General features: G+C 36.4%; 2 protein-coding genes across 3 annotated transcripts; one reads left to right on the top strand and one right to left on the bottom strand.

Moving 5' to 3' along the window:
• The first annotated feature begins 412 nt into the window (after positions 1–412).
• LOC139971389 (eukaryotic translation initiation factor 3 subunit K-like) lies at positions 413–10,905 on the top strand. The gene is made up of 7 exons (XM_071977764.1): positions 413–569; positions 3,879–3,977; positions 5,344–5,464; positions 5,610–5,684; positions 6,320–6,386; positions 6,787–6,990; positions 9,936–10,905. Exons 1-7 carry the CDS (start codon positions 514–516, stop codon positions 9,968–9,970), a joined length of 657 nt encoding a protein of 218 aa, XP_071833865.1. The 5' UTR covers positions 413–513; the 3' UTR covers positions 9,971–10,905.
• Positions 10,906–10,993: 88 nt separating this feature from the next.
• LOC139971390 (acylphosphatase-2-like) lies at positions 10,994–17,455 on the bottom strand. Of its 2 annotated transcripts, XM_071977766.1 has the most exons (5): positions 16,836–16,858; positions 15,798–15,847; positions 15,086–15,102; positions 12,343–12,452; positions 11,053–11,923 (listed from the first exon to the last, which is right to left on the bottom strand). In XM_071977766.1, the coding sequence occupies exons 1-5, from the start codon at positions 16,841–16,843 to the stop codon at positions 11,809–11,811; spliced, it is 300 nt and encodes a 99-aa protein (XP_071833867.1). In that variant the 5' UTR covers positions 16,844–16,858; the 3' UTR covers positions 11,053–11,808. The 2 variants fall into 2 exon arrangements, with proteins under 2 accessions (XP_071833866.1, XP_071833867.1); XM_071977765.1 differs by lacking the exons at positions 15,798–15,847; positions 16,836–16,858 and adding an exon at positions 17,161–17,455 and having other exon boundaries at positions 10,994–11,923.
• Positions 17,456–17,687: the final 232 nt, after the last annotated feature.

Raw genomic sequence — 17,687 nt, 5'->3', positions numbered from 1 at the left:
AGAGCAACTTGAAGCGTTGACCTTTAAGTGTGTCTGTAGGCCCCTAATATTTTTCTTGAAGAATAAACTCAAGTGAATACTTAAGAGTTCCTACAGTGTAGCATATTTTGAGACAATGCTGATTAAACTTAATCATTACGGTGCAATGTTTTGAGGGGGTATAAAAGGGTGGATACATGAGTTTTCTATAAAGTTATGAATAAAAAATTAATATGTAAAAACAAATTCGTAAAAGGACATGATAATATCAGTTACGTAGTTTCCCTTTAGTTCCCTTTAGGTAAGATTACTTTTGTGTAAAATAATCTCTCAAGCCTGGTATCCTTACTTTTGCGAAGCGTCGACTATTCCGGAAATGAAAACATATATAGCTTCGAGTTATGTCCTGATGGAAACACAAAGGTACGCTTTTTCGTTATTATTGCGAGTAAGGAAACATAAAAACTCTATACTACCGAACTCTTTTTTCACCCGGATTCAATAGGACGACCGCAATAAAGTCAATCAAACATAATGGATTTTGAAGAGATGGAAGACAGAATTGCGCAGATGATGACAGGAATAAACAGGTAACGCATATTTAATTTTTAAAGGGAATTGTAGAGGAAGTAAGTGAATGACTACTACCAAATAGAACGAAACAGATGGCACGCCACTGTGTATTTCAAGGACAGCTACACACGTGTATGTTGGTGCTGCTACAGTTAACTGCACTGAAGAATAACCTAGCTTGATGTTTGCGTTGTGTTTTCCGAGGACTGGTTCTGCGAAATTGCAATCGTCTTTCGTCATACCACCCGATTATCGGGAGTTTTCATTTCTTCAGCGAAAATATATTTTCCTGTCGTAATTTAAATTGTCCCAGTTTTCTAAAGGTCGTTGTGAAGTTAAAAAATAATACTGCGTTTATGATGTACGCCTAGACTAGTATAAAACATGCAAACTAAGAAAAAAGTACACTTGTTCACATAGCCTACATGACCTTTTGGAAGCATGATATAATCGTTTTCAAGACAAGTATATTTAAGGGCTGCAAAATTGACTCGGCTTAACTATAGATTACCCTGCCAATGTGGAAGCCCACTTTGCCTCTGGAGGCATAGTCTTAGTCATCAAACAAACTGCATTACCACTAGTACAAGTACAACTGCTCCTCCACACCAGCATGGAGGCTCAGTGGACTTTTCTATGTGATAATCACCATACATACAGTCAACATTAAATGATCAATGTAATTTTGTTACCCAGTGCAACCATGATTGTGCCTCCACCCCAGAATGGAGGCTCATTGGACATTTTTTGTTCATGTGCAAGGCTTCTAAGTTCTAGACATACTGCAACAGATGGCACCGGGGGGCAGGAGGCTGTCGTGCCCATGATGTTTGCTGAGATGCCCCCGCAAATACACCCAGCCATTGGCAACTAGCCCTTTTTGTTTTCCGTTGGTGCCCCATCTTTCAGTGCTGTACATTCCAAGAAGTATATACTAAGTTACACTATACTATAGAGTAACCCAACAATATTAGGAAGATTTTGTTGCATTCCTCCCTCGCAAGAACCTTGCTCTTCGACAATCTTTTACTTTCACACAGTAAGTCAATGGAACTTCTCCATTAAATTAACTGAATGTGAGGGAAAACACAGGGTAAAATCCCTGTACACAGGTTGTTCAAGAACTTCACAGATTATTCCCTCCATTTGTAAGCATACAGCAAAATCATTTAAAATCTAATATTACCATTTATCACAGGGAATGGGTTGAGGTTACCTACTTATGTAATGTGCACTAAAAGCATTCATGAACATGTTGTGTTAAATATTCATATCTAAACCAATTAAGAAAAGTTGTTGAACATCGATACCATGAAGGCTTAGATACGCTGGCAACCTAAACAGTCGAATATAGTATAAGAGGTCCAAGTAGACAACCAGGCCTAGCAATATATGTGGAAATTCTCATCTGAATTTAAACTATAAGGGCCCTAAATTACTACAATAATATGCAAAACTTTTTAACAAGTTGTAACCACTCTATTCCAAGTTTTGCACTACTAAAATCCATTTAGAGCTTATTTGCAAAAAATTAAATCAACAATACACAATTATCTGTCATTTTGGTAAAAAAAAATCGGCGACAAAGCATGGAACTGCCAAATTAGTTTGGCTTCACTCTGCCATACACTAACAATGATAGTATTAGGTTTGTTAACACAAAAATTTGAAAAATAAAATGTTTTGTGTCAGAATACCAAAACACTTAAATCTACAGAACAGTAGGTGGTCAAGCATCTCCTACAGTAAATTATTTCATGAGGCATATGCTACATGCCACGAGTCATAATTTGCAAAAAAGCCAAAAAAATTGCAAAATTTAAGGAGTTTTGAGAAAGTTTGCTATCATTTGCTGCTGTGCTTTTTGTCCCATTTGTTCCCCGTTAGAATATTCCACTAATAAGTAGGGCAGTTTGTAGTTATCTAGAATTCAAACAGTAGTTAGTACATTTTGTCATTTTCAGATTATTTTGAGAACAACACTTCGCATCCCTTACTTATTTAGTTTAGTGGATTAATATTTTTTGTTAAACTCAATACCAACCTCTTATCGAAAGGTATGGTAGAAATTAAAACAACTGGTGACGAATGGGCATGATGCCGTGGTCTTGTTCGTCGCCAATAAAATGAAAGAACAATCTTTAGAAAATAACATTTGGTCAATCGTCATCAATAAATACGCCGCCCGCAGTCAGTAGTTTGTGTACAATGACTTCGCCTAAATGGCAGTTACAGTATGGCTGATCGGACATAGTGGGATGAACAATATAAGATGGGTTGGGGTTGGCGTAGCGTCGGGGAAAAAATGAATATTGTAACAGGAATAATATTATGATGATGGGGACTCTGAGGCAGCAGTTAACAGATGGTGTGCAACAGCAGCTTGGAGATCCAAGCCATCAGCATGTTGTTCTTCCAAGAACTTAGTGTACCATGGCTCACCATACAATGTAAACATGATTTGTATTAAGACTGTAAATAAAACTTTTCTTCTGAAAAAATAACAGTTTGTAGTCTGATACAGTACCTGTATTTTTACTGTATCTGTACTAAATGGTCTAATTAGACACTTTTACTGCTCCTCAAATGACAAAGTGCTGCGTAGACGAAAAATGCTCTCAGTGCCCTTTTTCAGATTAATTTTTGGCGTCCATTTTTCTCACTTGCCATGATGCCCTTCACCATTGGAACCTACCAACATTTAGCATTTCTGCTGTGCCCTTTTTGAGGCTTATGTCAAGCCTAGCATGTGAAATAAACATCTCTATTTACACTGTATGTAATGTAGCTAACATTACATTATCAATAAAGGTATAATCCGCCACTGCAACTGTGCCTCTACTTGAGAACGGATGCTACTGTAAGTTGACCCTAAGCCACTTGTATTAAAATCTAATTTTAAACTTTTGTGCCACTGCGACTGAACCTCCACCCAGAAGGGAGGCCCAATGTACTTTTAAGTATATTTTTTCATAATTTCATCTCTGTAACTTTATGCAGCAAAATTGCCAACATCTGTTGCAACTCCCACCGTAAAAGGGCCTCCACTCAAGAAGGGAGGCTTTAGTGGGTTTGGTCACTTGTAAGAAACCTCTTGTATTTACATAACAGTGTGTCATTCTCAAAATAAAGGCAAATAAACCAAGTTGAAAAATTTTCGGCTTAAGGCTTCACCTCACCTTGTTTTTATTTACAAGTACACAATTGATTATTTGTTTGTTTACTCTTTGGAGGAGGACATTCAGGCATAACAAGGGAGAACTTCTGAAATGTATATTTTGAGTGCCATTCATGAGTCTTCTACATTCTTTCTTTATGATCTATAGGTACAATCCTGAAAATCTGTTGACACTGGAGATGTATGTAAATATGCAGTGTAAGGAGAACAAGTATGAACTGGAAGCTAACCTGGCCGTGCTGAAGTTGTAAGTACAGCACCGTAGACCTAATTTTTATCTACAGTCCTATAAATAACTACTTACTGTAAAGTCTACATGTCTGAGGCCCCACAACACCTTTTACACCAACATGGTCAGTCACTATGGTTTGTAATGATTACAGTACTGTACGTGGTAACGGAAATTCTCATCTCTTAGACTTGTGCATATATTCAAATTCACTGCCCTTGACTGGGAATAATAAATAACAAAGTTTTGTGTAGCAGTTATTGAAGGCTCTGGTGTTTGTCTCTTATACCATGATGCCTGTGTAAGAAACCGGTTACTGTATTAAATCTGTGGACTTGCACACATGTAGCAATTTGACCATTTTTCATTGCACTGTATGCAATGTACATTGTACAGCATTGTACATTGTATGCATTGTACAGAAAGTCTTCATTCAGTGCATAGATGTCAGTTTTGTACTTCAGTGTTCTCTCTCCACTAATCTTGGATCTATTACAGACTGGAGTATACGTTAAAAGCAACCGATCTTTGAAGAACGTCTCAAAAGCTCTGTTTTTTATATAAAAAGATAAGAAAAAGGAATTTAACAATTAAACCTCTATGAACTTTGGTAATAAAGTTGCAGTGTAATAAATTTCTAAACTACACATCATTATAGAACTGTGACTGTAATTTGTGAGTATTATGTGCTCTCTTATTTTCAAGACCTTGATGAGATATTGGGTCCTTTCTCTTAAACGATTTAATACTTAAGGCACAAATTTAATTCAGATATTTGTAAACCATTAAAACACTACTACTAACTATATCGGTCCAGTTTGTGTTTCTATAATACTTTTAAATATTTTTGAGAAATGACCATTTATAAAACAAACAAAAAACAAGTAAGGTTCATCAATTAACATGTCTGGACTGCATGCAGTACCATAGTCTAATAAACAAACCATTAGACCAGATTCCTGAGATGGAATGCTATAACTCAATGGGAAAGCATGTTTTACACTTTCATGGCCTCCCATGTTTGTAATGTTTTACAAATTTGTCAAGGATAAATGGTGTCGAATGTCATCCAACCTCGGTCTTCAGTTGTAGATCAAGTTTTGTTTCAAGTAGTGAAATTAAATAGTAAAAAAAAAAAAGGTTTCCTGTGTAAAAAAAAATGAAGGCTAAACATCTATGGATGTTATAGCAAATTGACCATTTTGCATAGCATTTTGCTACAGTACTTACAATCTGGATGAAGTTAGGGTTGGTAAAATTGTTGGCCAAATGCAAAGCAGCGAGGACTGCTTAAGAACATTCAAATTGAACTTGAAGGTTTACAAATTATGTGCTGAATCTGTAGTTTTATAATTTATTACTTTTTGTTTGTTTTTTGTCACAGATACCAACTGAATCCTGCGCACTACAAGAAACCCATCACTGCTCTCATCCTGCTGAAGGCATTGACAAATTTACCACATTCTGATTTCACTCTCTGCAAATGTCTCATCGATGAAAATTTTGTATCCTTTTGATAAGATAAGATGATAAGTAAGGGGAAAGGGTTTTTGGTAAGGGGCTAGTTAGGGTGTATTTGTACATTTCAGTTTACATATTAAAATGTCTTTCTCTCAATACGAGCAGTATTTCCTTAACACTCATCCACAGCAACAGGAGGAGCCCATCCTTACAATACTGCACATAGCTAAGCTTCTGGAAATGTGCAAGTTCAGAGAATTCTGGGTGAGGACAATTCTTTTTTCATATTTGAAATGTTCCTTGATATTTTGCATTTAAGACATTTTAAAGTTTTTATCAAAGTTTAATGGTAATTCAACAAGCATCACTAGTGACAAGAAACAGGCTTTTGTACAAGTGAAATAAATTTGACAAAGAAAACAAAAGGCACAGAGAAGATATATGTGAGATGTCCCAGGATCATTTAATTTCATGGTTATCAAATTCTATTGATTATCAAATGATTCTTTCTTCTGTCTGTGTACAGTACCTCTCTCAGGATAACTTAAATTCATTAACAAAAAATGCCTTTTTCAAATGAACAACAATTCAGGCAGAAAATTAGAGGACTGCTCCAGGAGATTCAAACACCTAAAGTTATTGACATTTTTTATGATTATTATTATTTTTTGTAAGGGGTGGGGGGGAAGGGGAATATAAAAAAAAAATATGCTGAGGTGACAGTAAGAATATTGAACAAACTGAGACCATTTTCGTAATTGTTTTGATAGCATATTCTGTTGCAGCGTAATTGAAATGTAACATTTTTCAGTTTTACAGTATATCAGAGAAAATCTTTTCAGTTTTTCACATTTCTTGATTTTTGTCAATTTCACATGTAATTACTGTTGTTCTTTCAGGCTGAAGTGGACGAGAAATCAATTTTGTTTCTGGATTTGAAAGATTTTAATGATTCCATTAGAAAATGTAAGATTTCATTAATGACTTATGAGTACGGATGATCCACTTTGTATAATTGATCTTTACAAATTTGATTGAATTAAAGAAATTAAAAAAGTCTAGTTTTTCATCCATATTAATCCTGGGGGTGGGAACTATTGGGAACTATTCTCATGTGTCATTTTGTGCAATCTTGTTGTATAGAAAAGTGGTGAGAGGTTGAGAAGATGAGTGGTGTGAGAGGAAGTTAAATTGATAACGTACAAGTAAGATATATGAAGATCATGGAAACTATTTGTTAAAGGTGATGAATCTCTTAAATATGGTTACTTATATCTGCCTTGATGTGTCATGTTTATTGATACACATACATGTTATTATCTGCTGTAATCGTCTCTGCAATCTGCCTCTGTTTCTCTCTTTAAAGACATCTGCCATGTGGTGAACATCACCTACCAACAGATTGATCGCACGTTCCTCTCGGATCTCCTGGGGAGCTTGACAGAAATGGAGCTTGAATGCTGGATCAAGGAGATGAACTGGAAAGAGATGCCAGATGGACAGATCTTTATCAACAATCAAGAGGAGAATGTCAAAACGAAAAATATCACAGAAAAGATTGGATTCGAAAGTAAGTCTCTTATGTATGGAATCAAAGACCTTGTCTGAAACATCTGTTGAAACTGGATGACTTTTTTTTAAGTTCTCTGTTATCATCTAGCACACTTTTTAAATCATCGGTCTCACATTTTTTGGAAATCTTATGGTCACATGCTTTGCTGTTGGAAGTTTTGTGTACAAGACTTGTTATCAACCAAGTTGTTTCCAATGGAAACTAATCAATGGCAGCATTATCATTATCAGTTGTCATTTATGCAAGTCCTCTCTTTGAAAACAGTTTAACAGATCTGTAAATCTCCATTCCTTTGATCCTATATTGACCAGTGACTGCTTGAAGGAGTTTCTGTCAATTGTTACAGATGATGTATCAGTTTGCTGACTACTGGATGAATGGCATGTGTTGAACAAATTCTTCCTGTGATTGTTGCTGAAACCTCTTCCGCTTGTATTTACTTATGTACAGTGTACTTGTTTTTATTGATGTACATGCAGTAAATGTTCTTGCTAGTGACTGTTCAAGTTGTGCATCTTTTGCCATGTATGGACTTGCCGCCACCATACAGTACTCATAGATTGTGCCAGAGGGTTCAATGTGCTCCTCCTCACCCCCTCCCCCACCCCCACTTTCCCTCAGTACCACAGTGCTTGGCCATCATTAGTCTAGTTTAACTGGAGTGTTAGCTCAGTGGTAAACGCTGGTGCCTTTCAATCATAAGGTCCAGAGTTCGAGTCACTCCAAGATCGTCCAGTTACAGAGTTGTTGACAATTGACAATTTTCATAATCATGGGCGTTAAATATGAATCTAAGAGACTGACTTCGGTCAGCTTGTGGCTTTGATAAGCCAATGATGGCTTCTTCGCAAGTTCCTGCTTCCAGGAGGATCTAAATACATACAACTGTGACTATCAGAGTTAGAACCTCATGTCATACTGTAGGTTGTTGCCAGGGTCAAGGGTCATCACAGGCAATGACACATATCAGTGATCATAGCATCTGTGCAATTTGTGGGTTCCAGCTCTGGCTGATCAAATTACAGCCGATGTATTCATCTGGTTGTAACACATGTATGGCTTTCCCATTTGAAATGGTCTATTAAATTAGCAAAAACAAGTCATCCCCTGTGAGTTAATACTGTTAACCAGATGTAAAGTGTAACAATCTGTGGTTATGTATTGCCCGCTGTGGATTTCTATTATCAGCCCTTTAAGGGAGACAATCAAAATTGTTTTCATAAATTTTCAAAACTTCCCTTCGATGTGTAACGTTTCAAGATAGTCCATCAAACAAAGATCAAATTACATGAATTATTTGACAAAGGGGGAAAATGCCTTGAGGGAATAAGTAAAGGAGGGAAACTGCTCGCCCAAAATGTACCATTTTGGTTGTCCGAAGTTATTAAATGGCAGTTACCATCTCTGGTTCCTCATCGAAAGTAGCCATATGTTTGGAAAAAGATACTCTTTCAACATCAATAAAATAGGTTCCTCAGAGGCAACATTTATTTTTCGTGGTCATATTACGGACGGGAAAGAGGCACCCATAAATTTAGTCCACATTTAGTATCTTTACATTTCCAAGCTGTGCAAACATATTAGGTAAATCTTTACCACTGGCCAAGAAATGAGAGGGACTAATGACCACTTGGGAATTGATATAAAGTGCAAACCTTCAAGTGAGATTTACGATTTGATTTCTGATATCAAATGTCCCAAATCGGTTTTCTGCTGCTCTCCAACAAGGTTAATAAATTGTTAACAACATTGGTAAGGCTTCACTTTTCTTGCAAACAAAAAACATTCAGGCAACTATTTGAACTATCAAAATGGGTGCTGGCCGCAGAGGAATATTTCACAAATTTCTCGCGAATCGAATGAGTGAACGCCCAAAAATAACTGCCTTCGGCAAATTGAGGTATCTTTACTTAGCAATTAGGGTTGATGATTTGATCCCTGTTCAACATTTCTTTCTGGGGGTCTCTGATATAGTTTAAGTGGTTTTGAATCCTGAAATATTGTTGCTCTTTCAAATTGTTATCGCATAGACTGACAAATTTTCAACTTGTTTATAGTGTCACACGACATATATCTGCCATTCTTTAAGTACAATACCCTACAGTATGTGGTGTGAATGTTCTTTACCAGGCAAGCTTTTACTCGACAGCCTGCAGCTATCTTAAATGACAAAATTTCTTTGCACAAATTTTCTCTGGGTATTTTTGTATCATTTATTATTTTAACAGATGTACAAGCTATACAGTTTGAATATCATATATGTTAAAGCATATACATCTGGACCTGTTTACATCACCAAAGGGTTGAGATTCAAACATATTTACTGTTGTCATTCCTTGCTGAAAGCAAAGGGAATCTATGGGATAATAATGGTGTATGTGTGAAGCCTTGGTTTGTAAACATGGTAACGAAGTACATCTTGGTTGAACAGATCAATGCAAGTCAGCATCATTGGTTAAACTGTGAAATCTTGTGTGTAATGTTCTCACACTGTAGAATTGTGGACAGGAATTGCTAGGTTTTCCAGTTGTATTTCCTTGTGTTCATTTGCTCTAGTTGTACCAAAGCATATTACATCATGTGAAATTAAAGTACTGCTTTACATGCCACATAGATGTACACCAGAACAAATATTCTTAATGTAGTAGTTGCTTCCAGGTCATAACAAATGTTGATAGTATCGCAGAAACTTTGGTTTATAACCTTCATGGCTAATTGCATTTTCTTATTGGGGGGGGGGGGGGAGTGGGAGGGGAGTTGAGGGAGTGGGTTTGAGGGCGGTTAGGTGGAGCCGTAATTGATACTGTTGAAATGAATCATTGTGCAAGTGATATCAGTGATTCTGGGTAAGTGGATTATAATGTTTATGTATTGTAGTTGTAGATATGAAACACAACCAACTCATTTAAATTTATCTACTCCTTCATTGTTTTCCTTTTCAGATGTTTCCAGTGTGATGAAGGTGTGCAGATCATGAGGGAGGGGATAGGACTATTTAGCTCAAAATCATCAGACTGGTTTCCCAAGTTAGAGTTGGAAGGCCACTTTTCGTATAGACTGATCTAGACTAGGAGTTACTGAGACTGTTCAAAGCTACTTTGCAAACACATTTTTGTAACTAAAAACTGTGCAGTCATATTTTTCGAAGGACATTGCGAGCCTCGTCTTCTTACCTTGGAAATAAATGATGCCTGGTTGTCCTCATACCCGGGCAGTTAACTTATAGTTTCTACTATTGTAAGTCAGTACGCATATTAACACTTTGTAATAGTAAGAGAACTAAACTGTTAAACCTTGGAGCTATTATACATATCCCTGATTAAACTGATTGCTTTGCACATTAGTGTAAAACAGGAAGCATTTTGTTAAACGGCATGTTTTGATGCCATTTACTTGTATGTTAAAATTTAAATCCTTCTCCCTTAGATTAAAACTTTAAACTTAGTGAAAATTATTATTGAACACTTGATAATCTGTTAGTACTGTGTGGATACAGGCCTTTGGATTGCTGGCATTAACAAGGAAATGTCAATCTTCAGACACTTTCCAGCTGAAAGTCATCGTGATGACCGGAAAAGGTTACTATGATCAAGGTGCATGCTAATGGAGAGTTTACTTCTCCGTCACATATCTCACTAGAAACTACAGTAGTATTCCGATATCCATGTAAGAAGTTAATGTATCTTTAGGCAGGATATTCAATATCTCTTTGTGATGTTGTGTTAAATAGAGTGTAGGAATAAACACCCTTGGTACCTTTAAATGACTCAGATGTCTCAGATGCTGGTACTTCCTGGTATGTCCTCTTGCTGTGATACCAGTAACTATTGCTTTTCATATATCTGATATTGGGGGATTGTTTTTATGTAACTTGTAATATTATGGTGTCCAAAATAAATTTCAAACACAAAAGTTTCTGTTTTCTATGTATTCTCTTTGTTGTCTTTTCAATGACACACAATACATAAAGTAAATGAATAATTTAATAAATTAAATATATTAAAGGTAAAATGTCAATTCTATATGTCTTTGTTTTTCTATACAGCACATAAAGCGTAAAGCAATATATCTCTCACATAACCTCTACAGCCAACAGTTAAGCGAATAGAGCCAAAATGCCTCACCTTGTTGTGAATTACAGCTGGATGATCTCAAAATAATGTACCACCCAAAAGTTGTAAACTTAGAGATTGGTGGCTTAAATTGGAGATTTTTACAAAACACTATTTAAGTCAAGAAATCTCGTGACTTGTAATTTAACAACACATTTTGTTGAAGTACCCTTTTTTTATTATCACAAAATTTATGCCACAACTGCACAAGAGCCTCTTTTTCAAAGATGAAACACATGAAGACGAGACCATCATCCACAAGATTTGACGAGGATATTTCTTCAAGCACAAACCCCTGGCACATCTTCACCTTCAGTTGAATCCAAGAATAGCATGCAAGCTGAACCTTGCTGGATAAATAGCAAGCAGAGTCAAGTCATAGTAGTAACAGTACAACCTAGGAATCTTTCATCTAATTATCTTGAAGATTGGAAACTAAGGTTTTCAACAAAGTATCCTTAATGAATTAGGAATTCTAAGATGAGATAACCATTGACAACAAATGACAAAGCTCCTGAACTGTAGTTTTTGGCATACATGACATAACTTTCTATTTACATGTACTTCTCCAAGCAATAAACCCCTGGTTCATCGTCATCTCAGCTGATCGAATCCAAGGGCAGCAAGCATGCAAGCTTTAAATCTTTCCGGATGAAAAACAAAGCAAAATCAAGTCAACAGTACAACCTACTGTATAAAACTTTCATCTAATTATCTTGAAGTTTTGGAAACTAAGGTTATCGATAATTTTTTCATTTCTGAATTCTGCTCGATCTATGATAGACTTTGGACTACCAGTCTTTTGTAGCCATTCTTTCCTGGAATAAAAGCAGAAAAGTGAGTAAGTTTAATATTTGTATATAGCCATGGGACAACCATAAAACATTCTTTAAAAATTTGCTCTGTGTGTACTGTACTCTACAGCAAAAAAGAAAGAAACCTGAAAAGATTATGTTCCTTTAAGTGCTTTGGTTTAAGATTAAAAAATGCAACTAGATTATGAGAACTGATTATAACTACAAAGAACTATAAAGTTGCATCCAATTATCGACGAAGTAAATATTATATGGTGTGAAGTGGCACATATTGTAATCAATTGATGCAAAAAGCAGCATGAAAATGGTACCAGCTAGTTTTTTTTTAAAGGTTTTTTAGAGAACATGAAAAATTCCAATGAGCATATGCTGTTTATAATGACTGGACGGAGAGAAAACTTGGAACAAAATATTCTACTTACAACATGTTGAGCTTCTCTGATGGGCCCTGAGCTTGTCCAACAACTGTGTTTTGTCTTGTGTTTTGCACCCATCCTACCAGCCCATATTTGGTAGCTGTTTTCATTGTGTGCTGTTAAAGAGAATGTCACAGAAATTTTAACAGATTTGAAAATGTAGACACATGATTGTTACTATACAGTATATGCTCTCTGATTCAGTAAAGTTGAGAGGTAAAAAGCCCACTGAGTGATCAAATGTTGCTGTTATTTCATCAACAGACTAATTTTCTGATGTTAACCCACTATCATTAATATACAAATTAGGTATTTATCTGCAACAATTGCCAATCCCCAATATCAGCAGTTGGTAACTTAGAACTAAACATGTGCATCCTTTAATGAATAGAAGAAAATTGATTGTATTATGACACCAGCCCTACCATCCTCTCCTCTCTGACTAATGCCAAATACATACCTGTACTGTACACCATACACTCATGACACCAATACTCAACTAAAAACTATCATTTAATAGGACACAAGAAGGATGTCCTTATTAGTTATTATTTTGAGTTCTGTACAGGTAGCATCACCATAAAACAAATTTCCTACCTGTTTCAATATACAGTAACACAATTCTTCAGAGATTTTATTCAAGTGTCAAGCACATGCCCACACAAACATCTCTGAGTTAGGGTTGGACGATATATCGAAAATTATTATTATCGCGATAATTTTTTTTCAAGACGATATTTTTTGAGGATTGAACAAATGACGATAATTTCTTGTGAAAGAAATTTGAAAAAAAATTCTCCGTTTTATGTGTAAATGTTATTCTAGCATTCCATGGTTAAGAAAGTTGAAAAGAAATAAAGTTTATCAACTTCATTTACTGACTTTGAACTTCGTAAAAAACCCGTCCTTTACAACATTGACTGTATAGAGAACAAACCTCTGAAAATCAGTAGAGAAATTACCAATTGTGTACGAAAAGTAAGTTGGTACACCTTTCTAATTTTACGAAAGTTCAAGCAAAATACTTTCGAAAAATTCACGCGAAACTTGCATATCGTGCTAAATGCAACAAATGTCATGTAAACAAGGCTCTGGTACACCCATTTATGAATAAACCAGAATACCACATCTGGTGTTAAGCGAGGGGAAAAGAAAGTATTTTCTAGAATTTCCAAAAAAAGGAAAAATTAATATCCTACCATAGTTAAGTGTATAGTAAATAGCCTAACCACTTCGTAGGTTACGTTTCTCACGTAACAACAAAAACACAACAAATTGTATTTTGCGAAGTTGACGTTTTCCACAAGGACATGGAAACAATATTTAGCATTAAGTTAATCATGCATAGTGGCATAAAACATGGGATTAGAAGGTTTACTTTCATAAAGATGGCCATACTGTAGCTATTGGGGCCTTGATATCGTGCTATGTCTGTATGGTATAGCTAGACTCTGCCTCGTGTATCATGGGGAAAAGATTGTTTTGTTCATGCGGAGGAGTCGGTTGGCTTGAGGTGTGTTTTACTTACCTTAATGTTACGGGGATATTTACCTATACTTTCCTTGAACGTCTTAGATAATATTTCGCATAACTTTACCGATCCTTTACAAACTGACCTAATTAATTCTTGAGTGGAGCCAATATAGTTTACTCCATGAAAAGTTCTTTGGAACCGTGCCAAAAATGTTAACAAACAGGTGTTAGACAGGGGGGTTGTTTGTCAAGGTACTTAGGAAAGAAGCACATGTAGCCTACCGTGATATTTAAGTAGGGTAAACACTGCAGTTGTAAACTGATTGCTAGGCAGTCTTACGTAGTTTGTTTCATAATATCGAGAGTTTTGTAAGTTAAACTTTATAAAGATTGTAAGACAGATTAAATCTCTTTTCATTTTATCACAAAATACCTGTATAGCTACTCTAACTTGTCGTTTTAGAACTTTCATCAGTTTCGTGACAATTTAAATTCAAAAAGTTAGTCAGTATTTTGAATCCTCAATTGCGAATTTTTATCGCCAGACACGCAAAAATACTAAACTTTTCCGGGGGCCTTCGCCCCCTGGACCCCCACAAGGACTTCACCCTTGACCTCACCGGGGCTCTAAGGCGGGCCCCTGGACCCCACGCCATTATGCTCGGTGTGTTTGCTGCGCGAAAACACCGGTGGGAAATCAGCAGTTGTTTTTAGTGTGTTCGCGAACACACTAAAAACAACAAGAAAAATTATCGTAATTATCGAAATATCGCGATAATTTTTGAAGTATTTATCGTCACATTAAAAAGCAAATATCGCCCAACCCTACTCTGAGTACTATCTTTCCCTCCTTTTTCAATACAACTGCAGCCAGAATTATTTGCCCTGTTTACCGGTGTTTTGTAGGGCACTTTATTACCACTAATAAAGCTGAGCATGTGAGTAAACCAAATTAGGTCACTGATCAACCAGATCCAAGGAATCTGTAAGCAGTCAAGTATGCATATTTCATGAGATGACTACAGTATGTCACTCTTCTGTAAGTGTATTTATTCAGACTGTCACCCATCTCATTTCCCTTTCCAAGCTGTTTTGCATGCTAACCCAAAGCCCTTCAAATAATGCTCATTCATTACTTAATGGAACTGAAGGATTACACTGGCTGTGAAAGCCCAGGATGTACTAAAATCATATTTAAGGTAATTTCAGCAAACATCACAAAGATAGGATCCTGGAAGCTAGTAAATTCATCAAATGATTAAAAAACTATGCTTACCTTTCTAAAGAAGACCCCTGCAGAATGAAAGAGCAAAGAAAAGAAAAAAATAAGAATATCTCAGACTAAATGAGTTACTGCATGATGTGAACAGTACCTTAGGGTATAATAATTAAATCACACTTCCTCAGACTTTACGTTTCATTACTGTCTGCAATTTGTAGCGACAAGAAAAATACTTCACTTGCAAGCAACGGAAAGTTAACTTTTTCAGAGGGTGGCACGCAGTTTGGCCAGGGCGAGTCTTCAATGCCTTTAAGAGATTCATATTCACTGAAGTACTGACAATTACATAACGATACTAGGTAGGCATGGATATCAGGAGGAGTTCACTTTGCCTGTAATGATCCTTAAAACTGTTCAAGAAGCAAGATACTGTACTTGCAGGTTCTCATCTCGATTAAAATGTGTCACTGTATCAGGCTGTATGTTATAACACATGGTGGTAAACATATCTATAACCTCAACCTGAGGTGTTGACTATGATGTATTAATTTCATGAAAAACTGTAAATTTAATTTCATTAATTCATACATCATTTACAGTAACTACTAAATGTCTACATATGTATAGCTCATGGGTAGAAGTGGCTATAGGCTACAGTACCTGGTTTAGCACACCATCCAATTCCTCACAAGTAACCAACAATTCAGAAGAGAAACATAACATTCTTATTCTCTCAAATAATAGGTTTCATCATTGATTAACATACTTTTAAAGGGTAAAAGGTATTGGCAATCATCATTGGTTAGCAGGATTGATCTGAAGCAAATTAATTGAGATTTTTAAAGAACCTTATCAGCAACTGAAAAAAAAACAATAGTGCAAGTGTACATAAATTACGTGAAAGACAAAGATATATGCACCCTAGTGAGAATTTTATTCTACAGTACATCACCATGACATTTTCAAGATAACAATGTTTCAAGTTGATGTATGTTTTGCACCATATTTGAGTGATGTCATGTAGGTTAGCCTAGCTCACATTGACACTAGGGCACAACTATAGAATACCCTGTCAGTTTGTAACCTCACTTTGTCTCCCGAGGCACAGCCGCAGTAAGCAAACAAAGACAAACAAACTTATCACCACTGCAACTGCACCTCCACACCAGGATGGTGGTTCAGTGGACATTTTTATGAAATACTCTATGTACATGCAGCCAACCTGTTATTGATCTCAAATATGCTCTAGGCCTATCACCATAGTGGCTGCACCTCCAGCTAGGATGGAGGCTCTGTGGACTTGATTGTTTCCTGAAAACGTCTATAAAATGCAACTGAGCTCCCTCATTGTCAAGAAGGTGTTTAAACAGTGGTAGATTGTCCTATAGTTACTCCCACATAGGCTTAGACCTAAGTGTTACATAACTCTTTCCCGTCACCCAGGAATGAACCTGGACGCGAAGAAACCAAGCAATGAACGGACTGATCCGCTCTCAACACCAGTCCCCTTCCATTGAGACTGTGACTGTGTGCTCATCATCAGGTGTGTATCATGATTCCCCTAAAAGGGGAAATAATCTACAAATGACCTTAGCCAAAAGGCTGAGAAGCGCCCACAGACTGGGACTGATAGACGGAGGGCTAGTGGATGATTAAACATAACAAAACATTTTAATTGAAATTTCAGGACTATTATCAGTATCATCTTTGTTCTCTGTGGAATTGAAATTACTATCGTTAGGCCTATCCTAAGAATAATGTATGTTTGTTTACTAAATTAGAGCATGAAATCCAGGAGGCCTACCCTAACATTGGGCCCTTCCATGGCAAGGCAAATGCTAGTGCGAGCTGGTCTTGGCTAACTTTAAAGGAATTATTAATATTATTTGTCTACTACTAGTACTACATGTACTAAGTTATGTTGTATCATGTTCGAAACTGGTTGTGGCAGCTTGTAAATGTTACGATATTAGTGTTACAGTAACTTATAGGGATAGGCTCAGACTATATTCATTGGCGCTAGAATATGAATTGGTGTTAGGATATTTATTCCAACTACATAAGTGTAACGTACAAACATCATTTTAGCAGTTACGCGATTACGTGAAGGAAAGCTCCCAACACTTTACCTTGAACCCTTCCAAAAACTTCAAAGTCAAGGTTTTTCAGCACATGAACCCCTCTATCAACAGACATTCTCGCCATTGGAGGATCCTTTTCTGATGAATCTACAAATACTTTGAACGAGCAAAGCAATACAACTACTAAAAACAGAACAGTTAGGAAAACAGCGAGAACTTGCAATGACCTTAGACCGCGCATGGTTTTCTTCCTGACGTACCTAGCAGACTACAACAGAAGACACATCGCAAAATGGGGGTGGCTACGAAAGATCGGTAACCTTGACCACGGGGAATTCCCAAACACAAAAAATAATGGCGTTTTGGTTAAAATGTTGAAAGTATGTGAGTGCTTGGAGAACTGATTTGCTGGGAGAACCGGTAATAGGCAGAACTTACACCGAATGCTCAATAAACATGTGATGAGTTTCTTTGTTGCTCCCAGTTGGGAATAGTCAGTGTACGTTTGCATTATTGCAGCAAACTAGTATATTTGATCGAAGTTGTTACTACATGCAAAGAGGCACAGATTAACG

This window comes from Apostichopus japonicus, chromosome 8 (genome assembly GCF_037975245.1).
Source record: "Apostichopus japonicus isolate 1M-3 chromosome 8, ASM3797524v1, whole genome shotgun sequence".
Classification (NCBI taxonomy): domain Eukaryota; kingdom Metazoa; phylum Echinodermata; class Holothuroidea; order Aspidochirotida; family Stichopodidae; genus Apostichopus; species Apostichopus japonicus.
This window is presented reverse-complemented; position numbering and strand designations above follow the sequence as displayed.